At 36.4% G+C, this 24,688-nt stretch overlaps 2 protein-coding genes across 2 annotated transcripts in view; one reads left to right on the forward strand and one right to left on the reverse strand.

Moving 5' to 3' along the window:
* Positions 1 to 15,361: 15,361 nt before the first annotated feature.
* Positions 15,362 to 24,688, forward strand: part of LOC121429181 (cation-dependent mannose-6-phosphate receptor-like) — a 28,027-nt gene continuing 18,700 nt past the window's right edge. The window contains exon 1 of the mRNA XM_041626118.1: positions 15,362 to 15,535. The gene's annotated coding sequence lies outside the window, so the exon portion shown is untranslated. The remainder of the gene's footprint in view (positions 15,536 to 24,688) is intronic.
* LOC121428993 lies at positions 21,672 to 24,554 on the reverse strand. The gene has a single exon (XM_041625890.1). It carries the CDS (start codon positions 24,552 to 24,554, stop codon positions 21,672 to 21,674), a length of 2,883 nt encoding a protein of 960 aa, XP_041481824.1.

Raw genomic sequence — 24,688 nt, forward strand, 5'->3', positions numbered from 1 at the left:
TAGTAGGATGAAGGGGGGGGGGGGGGGGGCGGAGGGGACTCTATAATATTTCCTAAGATTTGTACTAAAAATTGATGAAACTTTGCATGATAAATTTTTCAAATGACCTAATTTGATTGTCCGGATACACAACAACTTGGTGTAGGTTTGTGGCAAAAATTATATCAGAAAATTTAATTCAATTAGTGAGGGGGGGGGGGGGGGGTCATATGTCACAAAGGGATAGAGAGCGATAGGGTGGCACATTTTTCAAATACATATAACGCATGTAATTAGCGACTAGGATATAATGAAGGCACTTTTTCTCTTTTTTTTAAAGGTGAAATTGAAACTGATTTCGTGCACAATTTTAAAAATTCAAGAGTTAACATTCTCTCTTAATGGGGGGGGGGGGGGGGGGTAGGGTTAGACGACTAAAAGTATATAGGCCTATGACGAAATGGATGTTTTTCTCTTTTTCTTGCAATCTGACTTTACAGTCGTACTAAACTTCATTGTCGGGATTTTATTGTTTGAATTATACAATATTTTAATTTTTACGAATTTGACGATTAGGACCTCCTTGCCTGAAGCACAAAATGTTGAAATAATGGAATTCCACGTGTTCAGAGAGGAATGAAACTTCATTTCACATGACAATGACGAGAAAATAAAAATATTTCATATTTCGTATAATAAAATACAAAAGAAATAGTGAGTGATGTCATCAGTTCCTCATTTGCATACCGACCGAGACTGTTTTGTGAAATGAAGCGAAACTTTAAAATGCCATAACTTTCTTATTTTACATCCGATTTTGATGAAATTTTCAGTGTTATGCTTGTTGAAGTTCAGGGGCCGCGGAACGGTTTTCAAAGTGGGGGGGGCTGAGCCAAAAGTGGGGGGGCTGACCATGCTAAAAATCACAATCATATGGTCAATTTTACGTTTTTGTACACGATTTTGGAAAAAGTGGGGGGGGGGGCTGAAGCCCCCCAGCCCCCCCGGTTCCGCGGCCCCTGAAGTTTTCTCTATTTATTCAAATCAAGTTTTTGCTGGGGTGGACTTGTCCTTCAATAATTTGAAATAACAATTCGAGTATTATCTAACCTTTCAGTGTTGCTAAAGTGTAGCGTGGTCATTTGAAACTTTTTGCAATACCGCTGATTGTTTGTAAAAATTTGAAATTGGGTTTATTTACGGACTAGCCCTAGTTCTTAGTATTAAAGGCATGGTCCAAGCTGAGCAAAATGCCGAAAATTTCATCAAAATCGGATAACAAATGACAAAGTTATTGAATTTTAAAGTTTGGCAATATTTTGTGAAAACAGTCGTCATGAATGTTCATTAGGTAGGCTGATGATGTCACATCTCCACTTGTTGTTTTGTATTTTATGAAATGAAATTAGGTTTATTCAAATTTTTTCCTCCAAGAACTAGAAAAATTGGATTGGCAACTAATTTAATGCATTAGATATTTATTGCTGCAACTTATTTCATTATAAGGAGACATATTATTCACACAAGTATGTAATAATGAATAAAAAATTATGATTTTATGTAATTACATAAGAAAACGGAAAGTGGAGATATGACATCATCAGCCCACCTACTGAATATTCATGGCGACTGTCATTCGCAAAATATTGCTCAACTTTAAACTTCAACTATTTGTTATCCGATTTTGATGAAATTTTCAGCATTTTGCTCAGTGACTTCTAAATATTTTCAGCCCGGACCATCCATTTAAATGATTAAGTTTACACTTTAAACGCTTATCTTACATATTTAGTGATAAGATCAGAAAGCTACAGATAGTGATTTACCCAGAAAGAGCTATGTCAATGGGAAGCAGTTTAATTTCAAAAGAGGACAAATTTTATTTCAAAATTGTATGCAAATTCTGAGAATTTATATTCGTTTCATCTTCTTAAGGCCTACATCATAGCTGTTTTTTAATAGTAACATTCACATTTCATGGATTTTCAACTTTACCTGATTGTTTTGTTATAAGTATGATATTTCGATCATCTTTTAGATATCTAGCAATTATTTTCAAATTTAAGATAAAAATCATTACATCAGATTTTAATTCCCATAGAATTGGCTCCTTTTGAAATAAAAACTTAAAACAAATGTCTATGTTTGCAAGTCCACCTCAACATAAATTTGATTTGAGTAAATATATAGAGCAAAATCAAACAATGCTGAAAATGTCATCAAAAAGCAGATGTCAAAATAAGTCACTTTCACTCATTTTCTACAAAGATTTATATGCACAACGCAGTAATATGCAAATAAGAGAGCTATAATGATGCTCTATCTTTATGTTTTAATTACAATATTTCACTTTTTGCAGATTAGACAATAACACCCTTAAAAAGGTTACAGCAATGGCAATTCCGTTCAAGAAGAAATAAAAATCCCATATCAAACTTTGTTTCACATAGTAATGAGGAACAAATCAAATTCTTCCATACTTCTTAATACATTTATCTAATTGTTAAAGAAATAGCGAGTGGGTAACGTCATTGGTTACAGATTTGCAAAACCGTTTTGTAAAATAAGCAGAATTTCAAAGTGATATATTTTTTTTTATAGAAATATATCCGATCTTATTGAAATTCTCAGTGTTATGGTGGGCCTTTTCTCCTCTCTTTATTTAAACCAACTTTTTGCAGGAGTGGACTTGTTAGTATTCTAAAAAAAAATAATTTAGCACTAGAACATGTTCTAGTTGGAGTCATGAGTATAACTGTTCCCTACAAATTTTTATGCCCCCGATTGTTTTGATTTCTGAAAATAATATTCAGCATTGTAAGAGTTGTCCTTTTAACAAATTATTATACATGTGACACACAGGTGACAGTAATTTGTTTAAGCAACACTGATTGAGGAATGGTAAAAATAATTTAAGACACAAATCATTGAAACACTTAGGCATATATTATTATTTTGACAAAATTTTATTAATTAAAATATTCACATTTTAAAGGCATGATTTTGTACATTAGATTAACATTGTATTTCATTCTCATTCCTTTTAAATTTCATACAAGGCCTGACACAACATCTTATTGAAAATAATTTTCTTTCATCCATTGGATCTCTACACAAAACAATATTAACATCAGATTCATAATATAGCTTTCATGTTGGATCTCAATGAATATAACAATTGTTATAGTAGAAAATGAAACTCTTGAAACCAAATAAGTTGAAGGAAAATTGAATGAACAATAAGTTGAGAGCATTTGAATGTTGAGATCACTAATGTTATAGAAATCCTCAAATTGGCAATGTGACCAAGATGTGTGCATGTCACACTTCCCATCACTTGTACATATTTTATTTAAATTGCTGCTTTGTTCATGTCTACCTGTAGATCAGGTGTCCTGATCAGGTAGATCAGGACATGTAAAAAAAAAGGCAAATGCAATTTTGTGTCTTGCCCACTTATGAAAATAACCAGAAATATCGTGATTTGCGAGGGCACGCAAGAGAATTATATCGAAACTATATTGTGAAATGACTGGGATGGAATAACACTTGTCATAAGAGCCTTGCATGTAAACTTTAACGTTGACCTGAAAATTACCTTTGACCTTATCATGTGACCTCCTACTGCAGCATTACATGCAGGTCCCCCAAGTCCATCTACCATCCAAGTTTGGTTGAAAGGCGACTTACGGTTGTGGAGTTAGGTGTCATAAGAGAGTCTTGCATGTAAACTTTAACGTTGACCTGAAAACGACCTTTGACCTTACCATGTGACCTCCGACTGCAGCATAACATGCAGGTCCCCCAAGTCCATCTACCATCCAAGTTTGGTTGAAAAGCGACATACGGTTGCGGAGTTAGGTGCCATAAGAGAGTCTTGCATGTAAACTTTAACGTTGACCTGAAAATGACCTTTGACCTTACCATATGACCTCAGACTGCAGCATAACATGCAGGTCCCCCAAGTCCATCTACCATCCAAGTTTGGTTGAAAAGCGACTTACGGTTTGGGAGTTATGTGTCATTACAGGTTTGTAACGGACGGACGGACGACATTTGGATCCCTAAGTCTCGCCTTCACCTCTGGTGGGCGAGACAATGATATAAATAATAATAAAGGATTTGTATAGGGCACGTATCCACCTTGCTAGGTGCTCAAGGTGCTCCTACATGTACATTACCCCGGCTAAGCTAGCCTAGCGATTCTGGTGCGCACAGCTATTTGAAGAATTACTTCCTGCCAGTACCCATTTACCTAACTTGGGTCGCGTGCAGCAGTGTGGATAAAATTGCTGAAGGAAAACACGCCATGGCTGGGATTCAAACCAACGACCCTCTGTTTGAAAGGCGAGAGTCAGAACCACTAGATCACAATGCACCAACATGAGGTTCCACAAAATACATCATAAACATGAGTTATCTTATTAGAATGAGCCCAAAATAAATGTTTGGGGGGTATATCTTCAGTGTTAGAACTGAAGAGTTTTTTTTTGTGACATCACAAATCTTAATCCCATTGTCAATATGAGGACCTTGATAGCATAAATGATCTCAACAATCAAATCCCATTAACTATCTCATTGGTTTACCAACTGTTCTCAAACTTTAACTGATCTTTATTATTATCTGATTTTTCTGTTTTTATCCAAGCTATTTTTCCAAGGGTTTCAAGTTCCTTTAATACCAATCGGGGGGGGGGGGGGGGGGCACTTTAGTTCGAAAAAATTGACAAACAAAAACACCCTCCTTAAAAAAGGTCCTAGGTCATCAATAAAGGTGAGCAAGTGCCCCCCCCCCAATCTGCTTTTGAGCACAGACCAAGAGGATGGATAGTGTTGGAAATGGGAAGGATATAAAAAAGGCAACTTTTTCTGAGTGAAGACCCTCCCACTTCAACTTTATTTCCAGTTTTTCTCAGAAGGGAATTTAAAGTAAATGAGTGTTGAGTATTTATTTGATGAGTATAATTGTTCAAATGGTTTTTTGCTTGTTGAAAAATCTTTGAAAAACAGAATTACTCATTTTTCTGCCCCCCCCCCCCCCCCCCGACTCATGTAATCCTAAGTCTGCCCCTGTCCATCTAAGATCCTTGGTACATCATTTATATTACAGAGCTAGAGCACTTCAGCTCAGCTTACAGTGAACAATGATCATTCATACATTAGTGGCCCTGTTGCAGAAATAATTGCAATTGATTACACCTAAAAACACAATGCAACTTGATTTTTAACAAACTATAAGCACCCATGTGGATTTTTTTTTAAAAGCTGCATTTTAATGCAATTGTTTCTGCAACAGGCCCAACTCTCAGGTTGAAATCAATGACTATGACCTAAGGTCAACTGAACAAGTCAGTAGTAACCATTACAAACCTACTTTTAATGACAAAAAAATAATATCAATAACATCAGGGAATGATTTCAACAGCAAACCCAGAAATGCAGTAAACTTTTTTGTCATATAAATATATATCAAACACAAAATCTGTAACAATTTATTGCTGTGAAGAATTGAATGCAATATTGCAAGAAATCTGAAGTTGTAATCACATTTATCTTTTAAGTTTTACTACATTCTTCTACTCTAAATACATAAGTAATCATTAACCTTCATACCACGCCCTTGGATAGGCAAGAAAGGGCAGGGCACAAGTATGGAAAATTTCTTTTTTTTTAATTGACTATATGAAAAAGATGCTAAATGTATTTTATCATTTTTACCATCGACTTTAAATACTACAATAATTTTGGTGTTATCATCCAGTATTAGACTTAGTTGTACATCAACTGATATTTGGATATCATCGATGCGAAATTGCCTTTAAAGTACCCGTGAGATATTTAGTTCAAACAATTTAAATAGCTACCTTAGTAAGTAAGAAGAAGAAACTAACAATAAACAATAATCTACATCTGCTATATAACTGTATGCGAGCCTATGACTTCTTTGCTTTCTTGAAGAATGATACAAATGCAATGAAGTTACCTGAAAAGAAAAAGTAAAATAGCTTGTTAGAATCAGATAATTTAATAGTATGGTTTCCCCATCCAATCACTCTCTTTATAAATGAACTCGATTGGCACATTTGTAGGTACATATACGTACTAGGTGGTGACATTTGCTCCTGTGAAAATTGCTCCAAACGTAATTTTGTCTGAGATGTAGGGTTAGGGTTGCAATAGGGTTTTATATTAGGTTTAGGGTAGGTTATAGTGTTAAACCCAAGGCTGAAGTTGGTCATTCAATCAGTGTGCGGACTTTAGAGCAGAGCAATTGTCGCTGGAGCAAATGTCATGGAACCATACTAGGTACATTATAGAAGGCAAAGCAAAGCAAGATTTAAAAACTAGATATACTTTTCATATACACAAAGGGTGCTACATAAGCACTTGCCCGATTGCCCGGGGCAAGTAAAAGTTAGAGTCGGGCAAGTGTTTTGAAGTAAAGACCAAAACTACTTGCCCATTCTCATAGTAGAATGAACAAAATTAGGGTCGATATGATATTGACCCTAATTTTGGTCATGGCAGGAAAGATAAAATCACTTCGGAAAAAGAAATGCATTAAGAAGGTAGATTAGTTCATGTCAAAAGAGAGAAAAGGGTCAATGGTTTAATTATAAAACCGCAAAACTTTCTATTCAAGAGGTTAAACTTTTTTTTCAAGGATTTTTGGGGCAAGTACCGGTATATTCCAACTATTTGAAAATTTACTTGCCTGACTGGGCAAGTGCTTTTAAAAAGTTATGTAGCACCCTGACACATATCTAACTTTCATTGGAAAACCATAAAGATTAATTTTGTTAAAACAAATTATTTGAATAGTAAACATATAAAAGTATAAACACCACAGCCATATTGACTTATATTTATGTACCGGGATTCAATATAATCTCTGTTGACTGGTGTAAAGTTGTGGTTTAACTATGGATAGCCAATTGTGACACTTATCTCTGACATTGCAGGTTCAATAAGATATGGTAAACCACAATGTTGAGTTGTTGACATTTCCAGTTTCCCATAATGTCAGCACTTGAGTTTATATATCATGACTTAAAAGTTAAGGGAGCATTTCATAAACATTTTTTGGCCGACAAGTCGTCGGATCAGACAACTTTCCTTGATGTTGATTGGCTAAGAAGCACTCTTACTATGGCAACTGTCCGATAAAACTGGACTTCTCGGAAGTTTTGTCTGACAAGTCCTTTCATGAAATGCACCCCATAATACAGGCATTGTGTCCAGAAATTTTATCATGGCAGTTTTAACTATCCCCATAATAACTGTACAGTATTTGACCCACTTCTGCATGATCATTCTGCAAGAAAATCCAGATAATCACAAACCTGGAGGAATCAAAACATGGCTTCCGAGGGAGTGGGTTGGACTTTAATGTGTGAAGTTCCTTGGTTATTATTACTATTATTCTGAATAGGGAAAGCCTTTCTACTCACCAATACATAAAAGAGCAAAACCACCAACAGCAAATGGAATAATTACGGCATACTTTCTAGCAGGAAATAACTGATGAATTACTTGGTCCTCTTCAACAAATGGCTGTTTCAAGGAAAAATAAATGATAAGAATCATGATCACCATTACATCTTCCTTTGACTATAAACTAATCACATTTCACTCAGATGTCACCAAGAAGGTTGATGCTGTATCGGTATGTAAGAGATATAACAGAAGGCCTAATATCACACATATGGTGCTTTATATGGGCATTGATTTTAAATCATGCAGGTGGGCTGACTACTTAACCATGGTGTTATAATTTGAAACAAATAATACACAAACAAATTGAAATAAATAGAATACTGATGAAATAATGCTTACTAAAGCAATGATCCAAAATGTATAGTAGACAAACACCATTCCAGCAAAGGACAACAGTCCCATTCCAATCGCTTGATCAAGCCACGTTGCCTAATAAAGAAAAATAAAAGATAGGAAATGCTTAATTCAACTGTGACACAGTTTTGTAATAAATTTAATAATCTAATAGACCCAAAAAGTGGTAGGTATGTGCTGCAGGCGAGACAAAAATCAGGGGCTTTGGAGCAGGCTTATTGTAAAAAGGATCCCCCCGTCTTCACTACCGCTATGCTAGCCTATTTGCCCTTGTGGTCAGTTCCTTAGACCCTCATTTCAGATTCAGGGGCCTGTTGCATGAAATGGTCTTTCGTAGAACCATTCTACGTAAGAACGAGATATCGCTCAACTGTTTCACAAAGCCGATTTGGGCGATACGAAGAATGGTCCTTGGAAAGACACCTCCAGACATGTCCTATGTAGGCATGATCTTCTTTGCACACCGCCCGCCACCGTCGGCAGTGAGAGAAAATGCGTTTACGGCAAGCCACACTGACATATCACCTTTAAACATATTTTTTAGGGGGTTGATGATGCATTTTATCTAGGATGGCGCCAAGTTATTTTTTATATGAGGGCTAGTTGTCATCAATTTCAGGTCGACAAGACGACCAAAAACGGATGTCATTTTAACTTTTCCGGGGTTGATGAAGGCCCAAATATTTTTTTAAAATATGTTTTCTTTTATTCTCCCTCCGCCCTATCCCCACCACTTTTCTATTTAAAACAAAACAAACTTGATTTATCAAAATGGGCGGCACTCTCTCTGACCCATCATGCTTTCTCATTATAGATAGATAATTAAACAACATGAAAACGAATTTCTTTAAAGAAATTATGAAAGGAAAAAACGTGTTAATATAACGCTCAGCAAAAAAACACTTGATACAAAACTAAGAGGTTAAACATGCTAAATCATTTCATATTTTTATTTCATTTTCATTATTTTTTATGAGATTAATTTTAATCAATGAAAACCAATACTTGGATTTGGGATAACTTGAGATGTGAAGCAGTGAAACAAAACAAACTCCTGCAGTAACAAAATAGCTAATTGAATTTAAGATACAGACTAGGCCTAGCTTATATACGAATCCATCACAATCATTACAAATGAAGATAAGTTCATCAAAGAAAAGATTATGGAAGAGGCGCATTTTAAATGGTAGGGTAGGCCCCTTTCGGCTCCTATGTCATGTTAAAGAAATCGCGGTAGTCTCTACTCGTTACCGTTGAAATTTTGAACATATATATTCTTAAACCTTATATTCTTATATAAACTTCCATAAATTAAGTGATCAACTTTAAATATGACCAACGTTTTATATGATCGTTGTAATTTTTAGCATGATTTCTGACAGTATTTTTCCATTTCAGATTGCACAACCTTTTCTGTGTTTTAATTATTATTGCAAAGCACTACTTTATTCACTTGGCCATGTTTGCAGTAATGTTCATATTTTTCTTGTCATCGTTTACTCATCATGCAAATGGGGTATGTTTATACTCTAAACAGTCAAATTAGTATTTCTTGCGTTATATCTGGCAAATACAATAAATAAATTAGAAGTTTCACACGCAGCCTCTCATATTTTCCTTTTTAGTCTCACACAATCAGACACTGTTGATTTTGTTTACCCCTTTCAAACCATATTTTTACCTCAACAAATAACATATTAACGCATAATTTACAAAATTATCATTATATGAAAATAAGCATTCTATAAAAATGCAGAATATTGAACTAACAAAATGTCGAAATTACTTAGTTAAATCAATTTTTATATCGGACAAGGGTCTCTTTCGTTGAAATATCAATGAAAGGTGTCTCTAAAAGGACACCGTATTCTAAGTAAGGTAAACAATGAAAATTTCAATTTTATTCATTTATGTTTGTGAATCTTTAAAGTTTCTTCTCTTTTTACCTCATAAAGTAAGCTCCATACATCAATTCTACAATCAGTAATAAATAAAACATCATTTGATCTCCTTTTATTGAAATAAATGATTTTATAAAAAGTTGTCATTCCGAAATAAAAGGTTCAGGTGACGATGGAGACTAAATATTTTTCCGATACTATCGATATCAAAAGATGTCGCGGACTTGGAAGACAAAATTGCCTTCGTGAAACGGAAAGCGCTGATTTGTCGCCAATCTTCCTATCTCGGAAGAATGGTCCTAGGACGTTCCTACGTATCGCTCATCTCGTCATGCAACAGGCCCCAGGGCTTCCTGGGGCCCGTTTCTCAACACCTGGACAAGTTAGTCATATCTTTATCCACCAACCACGGAGTTAGTTCCAATCTTACTAAACCCGTTTCTCGAAAGGCTTCCTAACTAAAATACATTGATATCGATATTATCGGTAAAAAGAGCAGACGAGACGTAGCCTTAGTCACAAAATAGCAAAATTTTCACAAAGAAAAATTATAACAAAATTGCAAATATTGTGATGAATTGGGAATTTCATCTTTTAAGTATATTAATAGCACAGGTATATTATGCACCATACATACTTAGACCATGAAGTCTTGAGCATTCAATTGCTGAGAAAATGGAATTATGAATAATTGATCTCGTGAGTGACTAAAAATCACATGTGGACGTTGAGATGGGTACCCCCGGGATATCCAGTTTAATAGTTTACGAAAGCAAAACCATAACGGTTTTCGTTGTAAAATGATAATTATACAGTATTTTACGATTCCAAACATCATCAAAATATAGTTTAACAATTTTCTTTTAAATCTTAGATACTGAAACTTACTATTTGACAAATTCTATGTATAAATTAGAGATAGAATTTATCAAAATGTTAATAGGGGTCTGAAAACGACAAATACGAGTCCATTTATGGATGGCCTGATGTGGTAGAATCTTTATCAAATAAATTATTTTACTATTGCAAAATGAATGGTTTGGTGGGGTATTAGTATTACCAACAGTCTTCGTATTACAATGATCATAGAATGCATTATCCAACTTGTTTTTTGATGTAATTTCAACATCTTTGATTGATTACGTAAGATTATTTTGCATGTCATAGTCTACCCACTCATTCAATGAACAAGGTTATGATATAAAGGTTATGATATAAACCTTGTTCTCACTTATATCTCCATGTGTGGCAAAATAAGGGTGGCAATGTTTGGCTTATTTTCTTTTTCTTTGGGGAAAATGCTTGAATTTTTTACACTGGCAGTTTCTATTACACATATTATTCATACAACTTGACTCTTATTTAAATTTGATTCTTTAAATTATTTTTTTCTTAATTAAAAATAGAGATAAAAAAATGAAAATTTTCTTGCCATATTACTTATCACCTATAGAGGGCGTACTAAAAAATGTGCCCAAAATTCAAGTTTTTGAGCGCTCTGGTGAATACAAAAATTATTCCCAAGTTACTAATGAAAAATAAATTGCAACTGTATGGAAATTAGTAATTTTGGTCACAAAAGTGATATTTTAATGATTTTTTTAAAGTGTGTGCTCTGTACAACCTTGGCATACCATAATCCTACCTGTAGATTCTCCACAGGCCAGAGGGTAGCGGTGAACAAGTGAGTCTACCCACGTGATGCCACTACGTCATTAAAGGGGAAGTTCAACCTGACAAAAACTTTATTGTAAAAATAGCAGAAAAAATAATAAAAAATATCGCCGAAGCTTTGAGCAAAATTCATCAAATAATTAAAAAGTTATTAGAATTTCAATTATTTGATTTGTGACGTCATATGCGAGCAGCATTCCTACATAGCAAATGGTAAAAAATCAATGAAATGTCATTTTCTCAGAAAATTGATAATGGTTTTCGCTGTACCTTTTGTATATCAATAGAGAAATCATTTCACACCCGACCGTGAATAGAAAAGAAAATTAAGTCATCAGGAACCATGCAAAATTTGAAATTAATGCATTTTATATTACACAACACATGGGACAGCTGCTCGTTTATGACGTCACAAATGCAAAACTTTGAACTCTAATAACTTTCTTACTCTTTACCGGATTTTCCTCAAACCTTCACTAATATTTTTTATCATTTTTTCTGCTATTTTTGCAACAAAGTTTTCTTCAGGGTGAACTTCCCCTTTAAGAATGAAGTTGTGACAGGTTCCGAGATGTCATAAATATTTAGTGAGGTTGTTGTACCCGATCTTGGTAAAAAGGGCTTCGTGAAACGGTTAGCGGACAAGTAGCTCACTATCTCCGATTTAGTCAAGAAGTTAGACTTATGACGGTGTTGAGAAACGGGCCCCAGAGGCACTCCCCCGTTTTCGCTGGGTTCACGCAGCCCCGAGCGATGGCAGGCCTGGCCGGAGCTCCGCGCCTCCAGCGGTCTCGTACCGGTAGTTGAATGCCTAAGCGACCTGCGAGACGGGAGCTCAGTAGGCCGTCGAATCTCGAAGTCTCACCTTTAACGATACACACACATTCTCTCTTGATCTAAGATTGTAAAGACGTTAAGTAGAATTCAAATATAAAGGCAAATTTAAGTTACGTTCCAAACGTCTATGAACATAATAATAACTACATAATAATTACCATCCTTTTTTTGAGGCTCGAGGTCGAATTGATCGTTATATCATGGTAAACCTAACAAGACAAATCAAAAGGAAAATGAGCGGATCGCAGATGCAGAATACTAGTATAGAAATATAATTGTGATTCTTGATGATAAGAAAACAAATATGAATATGATTTTAAAAATCAACATGACACAGTCACAGGCCTATTGTAGATACATAAAAAGTTAATTGAATATGTGATCTGCTTCTCCGTAGGAAAACATTAGCCACATGCACCTGAAATGAGAAACACAGCCTCAATCTAGTAATTTCCGGGGTAATTTCTGATATTCTGTCTGATGTGGTCAAAGTTTCTTTTGTTTGCTAAAATGGATTACATATGTCTAAGTTTGGGGATCGTAGTTTCCCTCTATAATAAGTAAAAAAAAATGGCCATCAATTTTGTCTGGCATTCTCATGATCGGATGGAGGGAGGGGGGGGGGAGGAGGCCGGGGGAGGGAGGCAACCGCTTAGCCAGGATTTCATTTTGGAGGGGGCGGTAAATGCACGCAAAGCGTGCCAACACTTCAAACACAAAAAAAAACACTTACAGAGCGCGCTTCTCCATAATGGGGGTGGGTACAGACTGAGGGCTAGGGGGAGTTTCCCCTCCCGCGCGAAGCTTTTGGTGTTTCGTAAATTGAAATGAAGGAGCCGTCTCTCTTGTCTCTAGTACCTATATCAGCTTCAATTCAGTTGACTACATTGTGATTTTGAATCTTGTTTTCATGAACTTTTTTTTCAAAAGTGATTGGGAACGCACAAAAAAGGAATACAATGGAGGAAATTAAAATAATAATAACCCCGCGTGAAGCGCGGAAGCTAAAGCGTTTTATCAATTTTGCCATGAAAAGGGTCCCGAGAAAAGGGTATTCTAATTAGATATATTGAATACTTCCCTTTGAAAGATCAGATTTGATTACAAACAATTTAGCAACAGTGCATATCTTTAACTTGCAAAACACAGGAGAAGAAGTGTATGTCCTGGGAGGAAGATATTCTTCCCCGCGCAGAGCAATGAAACTCTGAAATTTCATAAGGGCGGGGTTTCATCAAATTCAGATACCTCATATGGAAAACTAGCGGACAGAAGGTCCTCGCTGCACGCTCGCACCCTTATAACACGCAGAATTCCCTTGCATCATACCCCTTTTTCACAAACTAATGTGTATCGAGTCAAGTACAAGCGTTGATTCAGATAGAATTTCCGCCCCCCTGAAATGAATGTTAATAACTTCTTCTATCAGATGACCGTAATTTTTTTTACATTCAATTGGTGGGAAATATGGCACTTTATTACATTAAAATCACTAAAAACCATCCATAGTCAGGAATATGTATTGGGATAATGGGTTAGGGGGACATTTTTATAGTAAGGGTGGTTAACATCCGTCGTCACATCGCGTTGGGTGATGGTATCAAGAATTTCCGCCTAGATTATAATAAAGGGCACATTGTAAGGCGAATACTCATGAAAGAACCATGGAGATTGGTTAATAAGAAAATAGTGCACTTTTATCATCAAATCAGAGGAGATTTTCTTTGTGATACTGATGTCCGAAGAGCAAAACTACACTCGACGTGCATTTAACACATAGGGCTAGACAGAGCTTTTGTGTACGTCGGTGTGTTGTTTGAGTCACAGCGGTTTTCTACCTCTTTCCATTGCAGTGCTGAACATTTTATTAGGAATATATAAATATATATACCTTGTCAGTCCGAACTATGGATGTAAATATATCAGATACCATAATTTTTGCCAACAAAAATCCATTTTATTCTCTGAAAGTTGGATATGTCTCTGAATGTTGTGACGGGTCCATTATGTATACGGGGTGCATCCTAGCTTATCACTGCATTGGTAAGTCTGAAATTTAAGTTTACTTATTCATTTCACTTTAAATGGTGTTAAATGTAAGGATAATTTATGAAATCGACATAACATATTGCGAATCAACGCTGAAACATTATTTGTGAAGACCTTTTATCCCTCTGTAATGCTATTTCCCCCATAAAGCCGCAATGGAACATTCTGCACCACTAGTCATACGATGATCGCGAGGTCTGCAAACGTCGTCTGCTATGTTTCTACATGTCCGGTACACTGTATGCAAGTTTTCGATATGCCCGGGGATACCTCTAATACCCCCATCGATCAAAACCCCATCGGCTCTAATTCGAATGATTTTCTAAGAATATTTAACTTCATTACAAGGTAAATAGTGCGCAAAAAGTTGAAACTTGTGATTTATTGAAATTATATAAAAAAGGATGCCTAATTTCGTTTACTTATTCTGAAGCGCTTCACTATGAATTATAAAGAAACTTAAGTTTCATTCAAAATTTCAAACTGCATGAGGGCGCAAAACAGGACAGGAGATAAATGTGCACGGAAATGATGAGTTTGATAGAATTTGATAAAAAAATATTGTACTTTTTTATGTAATACGACACAAATTTTTTATATACCTTCCTCTTTTTAAATCAGGAACCCGTTTTTTTTTTTTTTTTTTTTTTTTTGGGGGGGGCGACCGCCCCCACCACCCCCTGGCTACGCGCCTGGAGGGAGGAGGAGATCGAGAGCAATACCTGGTACTATTGATGATGACGCTGAGGATGACGATGATGATGATAATATATAACAAAAATATAATAATCATATAGATCATATTACTGCTTTGATCCCTTGATCTTTGCAAACAATTAGTCATGATCAATTAGAATTATAATTCGATGTGAACTTATTTCATATAGGAGATGAACGAAAGATGACAAACAAATAATTTCGAGGTGGGAAACGTAAGGTCCTAGGCCACATTTGTATTTTGCCATTTACAAATTACAATTACAAAAAAATTGTTTTGATAAAAAATAATCTCGATCTAGAGATGGATACCGGTATTTATGCACCAAGAGCGCCACTTCCGTCTTACCGTCGATATCCGGATATCCCGATTGCTGTGCACTGTCCACTGACAGAATTTCGCAATTTCGTCCTTTAAAGAAGATTTTATTTGAGTTCCTGAAAGGCTGAAACTGTATCACAGCATTGTGGGCATAAAAGCAGATTGTTGAAATTTGTCGACACATTTACCTCAGCCATAACTTTGTAAGTAGTAGAAAAATTACTGCCGCGGTGCACTGCACTGGCAGTTTTTCACGAGCAGCGCAAGCAGTGCATTTAACCCGGTACCGCCGGCGGCACTAAACCTGTGATTCGGTGGCCACGGCGTGGGCAGCCGTTTGTTGTTTTTTGCGCGGCTGCTTGTTGTCAGCCAAAGCAAAAGGGCCAAAATTAAAGAGAAATGCCAGTAGTTGCAGTAAACACTGATTTCATGAGAAAGTCTGTAAAACCAGGCTTAATTGTCAGAATATCATCAAGGATCTAGATCTGGTACAGTTACATAAACTGAAATCTTGAAATCTACGCTGAAAAATGTTCACACTGAAGATCACCAACACAGATAGGCACACGTGGGACAGTGTATTGATATTGCTGGAATAAAGACCCAGCGACGGAAGTGACCAAATCCGCGCTTATTTTGCTTATTTCTCGGCAATTACACAATTTCTTCCAGAATCCTTTGGCACATATTTTTAATTCATACAAACAGACACTTAGGTGGTCATTATATTAGTAGGCATAGCACACCATTTTTGAAACTTTGTTTTGTTTATTTTACTTTAAATTATTTCCAGAGGATCATAGGGGGGCAGAAAAGAAACACAGCACAGTTTTTTTTTTTTACGGATTTTTCGTTCAACTTCAAAAGTTATGCGAAAAACAAGATTCGTGAAAAGACCCTATTTTCAGCCATTTTGGGGAAAAAGGCATTTTGGGGACTTTTTGACCCATTTTTTCAATAAAATGTTCACGTTTAGAGGGCGCTGCTCAGTAGCGACCGGTTTACATGCAAATTTGTCTGTCATTTTTCATCAAAAATTTCACTTTTTGTGTCACTGTTAGTAGCTGTTTACATTTGGAGTGTTTCATCATGTTTCTTGGACATGTATCTTTCGCTTGGTTATTTGTCATCGTGTTGTATTTTTCGTCGTTTCGAGTAAGTCGATGTAATTATGAACCGAGTACACCTACAATTCGATATGATCACCAGTTTATGCTTCACCTTGCCAACAAGCCGCTATCCAGGGTTCGACCAGCGAATATACCCGACTGGGTCCCGACAAGAGATCAACCCAATCAGGCGTCTTCACATCGTAGAGGTAAACGGGGAGGCGTCAGACAAAGGGTACGGATGAGGGGCCATCGTCCACCTTTACCAACGATCACCCTCAGTAATGTGAGATCGATTGTAAATAAGATGGACGAACTTCGTGCTAACGTCAGATATGATCACGAATATAGAAACTCTAGCTTGATTTGTATAACAGAAACGTGGCTTAATAATGACATTCATTCCAACAATATTGATATAGCTGGTTTTGATGTAGAAAGGCTTGATCGTTCTTTTGAATTAACAAACAAAAAGAGAGGAGGTGGGATATGTGTATTTGTAAACAAACAGTGGTGCAACAACTATACTGTAAGATCGTCTACATGCTGTACTGATATTGAACTTTTGTCTCTCTCTTTTCGACCATTCTATCTCCCTCGAGAATTTCCACAAGTTCACGTTGTGTTGGTATATATTCCCCCTGATGCAAATAAAGTAACAGCTATTCAGATCATCGAAGATAAAGTGAGTGAACTTGAAACGCGATCCCCTGATTCCCCGGTTATTATTTTGGGAGACTTCAATCATTGTGAATTAGAGGATACCATGCCCCAATATCATCAGTTAGTTGATTTTGCTACACGGGGAAGAAATATTTTAGACAGATGTTACAGTTCGATACCAAATGCATACAAATCTCTTGTGAGACCGGGACTGGGAGCGTCCGATCATCACACCGTTCACATGTTACCAAAATACAAACAACGGATCAAGTCCAATCAGTGCGAAAAAAAGAAAGTTCAAGTTTGGAACAATACGTCAGTTGACTTACTGCAGACGGGATTTGATATTACGGATTGGGAACTGTTTTATGGTGCCTGCGACGACATACATGAACTCACAGATACAATTAACAATTATGTCATCTTCTGTGAGAATCTTCACATTCAGTCTAAATTGGTTACTATTTATCCGAACAATAAGCCTTGGTTCACGAAAGAAATGAAATTGATTTTGAAAGAAAGGAAAAGGGCATTTCATCTGAGGGACAGTGAACTTGTTAAAGACTTGACAAATAGGCTGAAACGGAAAATCAGTGAAGCAAAAAAAGATTATGGTGAAAAGCTCGAAGAGAACTTCCATACAAATAATCCCCGAGATGCGTGGAAATGTCTAGAGCACATGACAGATTATTCGAGTAGTCGGAAAGAAAACATGTTTGCAAATGAACCTAATCCACAACAAAGAGCTGACGAATTAAACGCATTCTTCGCCCGTTTCGAGAATGAATACTTCCGTCATATCGCTGATGAACAAGTTGAACGGTTGCGCGCGTCGGATGACAACCCAATTGTCATTGAAGAGCACGAAGTTCGGAGACGTTTAAAGTTGATCAACCCTGGAAAAGCGACTGGGCCCGATGGTGTTAGTGGGCGTGTCCTACGGACATGCGCATCTGAACTCACTGCTCCGTACTGTATGTTATTTCAAAGGTCAATAAATGAGCATATCGTACCAAAATGCTGGAAAGCATCAGTCATTACACCAGTGCCTAAAAATAATCGTCCTAGGTTGAATAATGATTTTAGACCAGTAGCATTAAGTCCTGTTGTCATGAAATGTTTTGAAAGAATTATTTTGGAAAAAGTACTTGTATCAATCCGTCACAAAATTGATCTAAACCAATTTGCATATCAGTCTAAGAGGTCTGTCATAGATGCAGTACTCATGTTAACCCATTCACTCTACCAGCATTTAGATTCTGTTAGTTCTTATGCAAGAGCTACATTTGTGGATTTTTCCTCCGCATTTAATACCATCCAGCCATATAAGTTAGTAGAAAAATTAAGCTTCTTGGATGTGAAACCGTCACTGGTTCTCTGGATCTATGACTTCTTACACGGTAGAACCCAGAGGGTTAAGGTTAATGATGTACTCTCCAACGTACTCACAACGAACACAGGGTCTCCTCAGGGGTGTGTTCTCTCACCTGTTCTCTATATATTATATACTAATGACTGTATTTCCAATATTCCGTCGGTTCGTATTTTGAAATATGCCGATGATACTGTCATTGTAGGCCTGATAAAAGAGAGTGAGTTAGAATATAGGGAGAGTATATCCTCTTTTGGTAGGTGGTGCACTGAAAACCATCTTGTGTTGAATTCTAACAAAACTAAAGAAATCATCTTTGACTTCAGGAAGAAGAAATCTTTTGATCCTGTAGAATTCCCTATTCACATCGATGGTCATCCAATTGAAATTGTCCATAGTTATAGGTATCTAGGCACTATTGTTGATGACAAACTTGATTGGTCCGAGCAGACTAAAGCTACCACACTCAAGTGCAACCACAGATTGTTTTTTCTTCGGAAGATGAAACAATTTCATGTAAACGAGAAAATATTGTATTTGTTTTATACATCAGTTATTCAGAGTATCATCACCCATGACTGTGTTGCCTGGTATCACAGTGCCAGACAGAAGGATAAGGATAAATTGTATAGAGTCGTGAAACGGGCTAGTAGGATTACGAAGTGTGTTGTAGATTTGGATAGGATATGTCAAGGAAAGGTAGTTGACAAAGCCCAAGCAATAGTCAGTGATCACTCCCATCCATTAAATAAGAAATACAAACTACTTCGTAGTGGAAGAAGGTGGGAATCAGTTAAGGCCAGAACGAGCCGTTACGGAAATTCTTTTATTCCTTTCTCAATTCGTCTTCTCAACCATTAAATAGAAAACAAGTCACCTTATTGCAGAATTACTCTTACCCTTCAATACTGCCATCTATGTCTCCTCTTTAATACAATACAAAACTGCCACAAATGTAAAGAGTAATGATAGTAGTACTAATAGTAATAATAGTAATGATAATAATGATAATAATAATAATAATAATAATAACTGCAACTATAATGATTACAATAATAGTACCGACATCATGGTCAATGTAGAGTTGTGGATTTTTTATATGTGAATTATGCTTCAAGTAATAAATAAATAAATAAAATAAAATGACCCGATACTTTTACTTATTTAACAGTTTTAGAATGATGGTAATGATAAGTACACAGAATATGCCTTCTTGTTGTTCGTATTTCAGCAATGATCTTGTTATACTCTTTTAATCGTCTTATGTATAAGAACGAATGTATTACGTGCATGCCAGTATTTTGTATTAATTTTGTCTCCTTGATTATGTATATTTGTAATTTGTATGTTTGCATGTAAACAAAATGAATTTCCATTAAGTTGGACAATAAAACATTATATATATCATGTTGTAATTATCCAAACACTGTTAAGTTGGTAGAAAGCTGAACATACTACATAGAAATGAAAAAAATTGGTGTTCAAATTATTTATTTTTCTCGTAATAAAGCACGAAAATAGCTCCATTTTACCATGAAATCATTGACGGTCCTGTCAAAATTGTTGAAAAATAAACTAAGTCCATCTAATTAATATGCGTAAATGCTGTAACTCTAGAAGGAATTATCATTTTGAAGTGTAAATTGCCTGATCTGTGATCCATCCAAAGTCTTTGACTTCTGTATATTTTTTAATTGAAATAGATATGGAATATTTGAAAAAAATCCATTAAATATGCATTTTTTATGCAAATTAGCCTCATTAAATATGCGTAAATGCTCTAATTTTCTATTGGATTACAATTTTGTGACAAAACTTGCCAAAATTCAACTTCTTATCATATGCTATCTTTTTTTTTCTTTACACCCCAGATTTTATAATTCTACTTGCATATTTTATGCAAATTAACCTAATTAATTATGCATAATTGATCTAATTTTGGAATGGATAAAAATTTTGTAATGAAAAGTACCAAAATTTAACTTATTGTCTACTACTATTATGATTTTTCAATAAACTAATTTTTATGCTTTTTTGCACTTGTGCTATGCAAATTAATATAATTATAACCTAATTAATATGCAAATATGTATTAAGTTAGGACAAATGCTACTAACAAGTGCTATGACAAAGAGAAAGTTTCCTAATCTTTTTCAGCTATTAAAAAAGACCCTACAGGTACATGTATCTGGCTGGAAGTGATCATTTCAAAAACATTTAGAGAAATGGTTGGATATCTCCCATTGACACATTCTTATGCAAATTAAACTTGAAATATTCATATCCAAGTAACACATTTTAGATGCACAGCAAGATGTCATGTAGTGTTTTGTTTGTAACAAATATGGTGAGTTATATTACCTGTATTTGTCGTCATTGTGAATACTGCTAATTAAAACTTATTGAAATCATAACAAGATTCCGAGTGTCGTCTGATTATTCTTAGTCAAATTAAATTTTGTTTATAAGCAGAAGAGAAACTACATAATTGACAAGTCCAATAAGACAGGTACGTTCCGGAATGACAGAAATATTACACACATATCTGAAAATAGTGTTTTGGCAAATGAAAATAAAGCTCATATAATGTCAAACTATGATGTATAGTTCACTCAAGGAAAAGTCAAACAAGCTTTCAAGTATTGATGACACTACTTTCATCTGAACCATGAAGATATCAAATTCAGAATGTGACAGTGATATTGAACTTGTCAATTACATAAAACAAGAACAGAAAAAAAACCGAATTGATTTGGTGCCTACCTTACATTAATTCCAGCGTACCCTCTTCCCATTCTTTTTGTAAGGGGTAACAATTTGTTTCCTCATATGGTGGGTCATACAGGATTGTATAGAAGTTATATGTGTCTTTAAGTTTTCTGTCATAAGATTCTAGCAGGCTTTCCATGTCCTCATCTGTTGCTTGGCGCAAAACAGTTCCCTTGCATTCCAGAACACTACCGTCTCCAGCATCAACAAAAATGTGTCTAATTCTCTTGTGTATAATGCGATCTGGAAATGGTCCCCTGCGTTTCTTCTTGGTGGGGGATATCTTACTCAGGAACTTTTCTTTGAGGGCATGTCTTCGTTCTTTGTTCTCAGGAGAAGATGAGTCTGACTTTGCTGGGGACCCTGGATCACATTCCATAATATGAGAAATGATCGCCCTAAGATTTTTCTCAAGTTCCTCAACTGCTAATTTTTTCCCTTTGTTAGGTGAAACAGCTCCATCTTTACACCACCTGTGCTGGTTGATTTCAGGTACTTAATTTGAGCAATAAGAAACTTTTCCAGTTGTCGAAAGTCTTTCGCTCTTTGCTTCAGTTCATCAACATCATCGTTTGAGGTGCACAGCATCCCACACAACTGCAAGGCTTCTGAGGTCATCTGAACACGCTGCTTTGCGATTTCCTTCAGTTTGTCCTCTTTTCTGCGCTTATTCAGAAGCAACTTCTCAGCAATCTTTTCTTTAATTGCTTTACTTCTTCCTTGGTAAAGCTGGAGAAATGACTTCCTTTGCCTCACAGCTTCAGATAAGTACTGATCTTTCTTCTCATCTGACATTTCATCCAAATAGTCTCTGGTCTTGTTAAGGCTCCAAAGTAGTATGCCTTCCAGGGCAACTGTATTTGCGTTCGGCATTTTACGTTTGAGATAGTCCAAACCAGCGAACATTCTCTCTGCGCACAGGTTGTCTTTAGGACATGATGCAGTTTGTTTCCGTATGTTCTCTGGAGCACTGTGAAATCGTCCTCCTGGCAAATGATCTGACAGCTGGCGTGTGATACAAACAAGACAATTGTGAAGTATTATCATTAGTGCTTGCTTGGTAAGATGTTCAATGTTTGCGCTGCAAGGGTCATAGAGAGATTTGTGGATTGAATCTTTGACTGGGGGAAATGCTGGAAAGAGAATGCTACTATCCGTTAACAGTGGTGATGGATCTACCATCCACTCCTGAACTTTATCATGCAGTCTTGTATAGTGTTGATCGGTGTCCATGACATGCGAATGACTTTCCAACATCCTCATTAATGGGGCAGAAATGTGCTGATTTATGATGCCCATTGCTCTGATTCCTGATACAACTATGTCATCATCAAAGTCAGCTTTCAATGATTTGACATACATATTTCCTTCACGTTTTGAATCTAATGATGCACAGAGGGTGTGAAAGTCTGAAATGTGGTGATATACTGCCGCAGAGTTGTGGAACGGTACATTAAATCTGTTTCCCCTGTATGCAACTAAGGATGATTTTTGCACAATTGTCTTAAACTCTTCAGTCAAACCAGACTGTTCGTCGCAGTCAGGACCAAGTAAGTTGCAAAAAGAACGAACGGCAAGTAGACTAGCTGACTCTGTCTTGCTTCTGTTCCAAAGGACTTGCTTCTCTCTCCCCAATTTTCCTTCATTCGCTTCTACTTTTTCCCACTCACAAAGGGCACTTGCAGAATATTCTTGCAGATTCAATACCAGATGCTTTCCACAATATAAATCATTAATGGTAGCTATCTCCTGCTTGACCCCATCATCCAAGCTCTCCCAGTTTTCTATTACCTGCGGAAGTATGTTGGATCTCCACAGCTCTAGTTTATTTATGTAGAGCTTATTGACAATAGAACGATCAGTCATTGTTGTCTTGAATTTAGCCAAGAGGCGGTGGACTTCATTTACATCATCACACAGATTAAGACGAACTAATTCTTCTAGAGTTTCCCTGGTATCTGTTAAGAGTGATTCTCCTGTTTCAACCTCAATGTCATGAAGACTCATTCCAACAGTTTGGTCTTTTGTTGAAGCCAAGAATGTGACATAGCCTTTCCTTTTTTTGGTTGTGCCATCTGTGTGAAGAGTGACAGGAGTCTCAGATTGATGTATCTTTGCACGTGCACATTCCTTATTGAGCAAGGCTTGCTCAACAGCAAGATACCTTATTAGAGTTGGTTTAGGCAGTCTGCCAATCTTCATCTTGCAAATGTCCTTGAGAACAATCCGGATGATGTCCGAGACATGCTTGCTGCCTACGCCTCGTGCAATGAGCTCATAGCAGACGAGTCTAATATCATTTGAATACCTCCCATTTTCAAAGGCCCTCACTTCCTTATCTGCCATTATTCCATCAAGTTCAGATTTCAAATGATCATTTTCCTGTTCAAGTACAAGGATCTTTTTACTCAATTCTTTTTTCACTGCTGAGAAATTTTTCGTATTGAGCCTGAAATGTCTCCTTGAATCAAGCATGTTTTTCTTTGATTTCTGCAGGTTCTTCAATCGCACTTCCAACTGTTCAATCTTTCTGTGTAGCTTTTGGATGGTCTCATTTTTTTCTTCCAGTTCTTCTCTTCGATGAAGTCTGCGGACTATATTTTTTCTTTTCAGGATGCTGAGACATTGTTTAAGATCATCGTTAGCTGCAATCAGATCATCATATGCACTCTGTAACATTTTTTCCCTCTTTTTGCATTCAGCCAATTCTCGCTTAGTACATTCATGATCTTCACCACTATCTTCGTAGAAGTTGGCCAGGAGTTGCATACAGTTTACAATACTGTCAATGGTATGGTCTGAAACTCTATCAGGAAAGCAATCAAGATCTACCTCACTGCAATCATCCAGAATATCATCTTGGTGGTCTTCTTTTCCATCACACTGAACTCCATCAGCCTGAGCAGTGCATCTTGCTGGTTTAGGTGGTGGAATTGTGTATGTCTTGGCTTCAAAATCTGTTTGTTCTTCTTTGGGCAATTGCCGATGCTTTTTAAGTACCTGGCACCAACTATTATAAATTGTTCCCAATGGTCTATGACAGTCAAACAGATTGGGCCACCATTTATTTGCAACTGTCTCCCATGTGGTTCCACTCCTTTCTCTGTACTTGAATAGCTCAATGATCATAGCATTTGTAACACTGATTACACCTGAATCAGAAGGCTTTGGTGACATGAGATGGTCTTTGGTAATGCCACTCTCCTGACAAAGTGGACCAACTTCGGGGTGTATGTGAGCGCTGTGCGGTGATCCAGGAAACTCGCTGAGCAACAGGTGAATGTTATGAGATTTTGCTTTTTGAACCATACGTCTCAATCTTGATAAGAACGTGCAGAGGGAACTCTTGGGTTTCCAGTTCAGAGTCTCAAATACTACTGGAAACAGTGTGGTGCAGCTCTGATCACATTTTGCATAGATTGTATAACTGATAGCTTCCATCA

Source organism: Lytechinus variegatus, chromosome 15 (genome assembly GCF_018143015.1).
Source record: "Lytechinus variegatus isolate NC3 chromosome 15, Lvar_3.0, whole genome shotgun sequence".
Classification (NCBI taxonomy): domain Eukaryota; kingdom Metazoa; phylum Echinodermata; class Echinoidea; order Temnopleuroida; family Toxopneustidae; genus Lytechinus; species Lytechinus variegatus.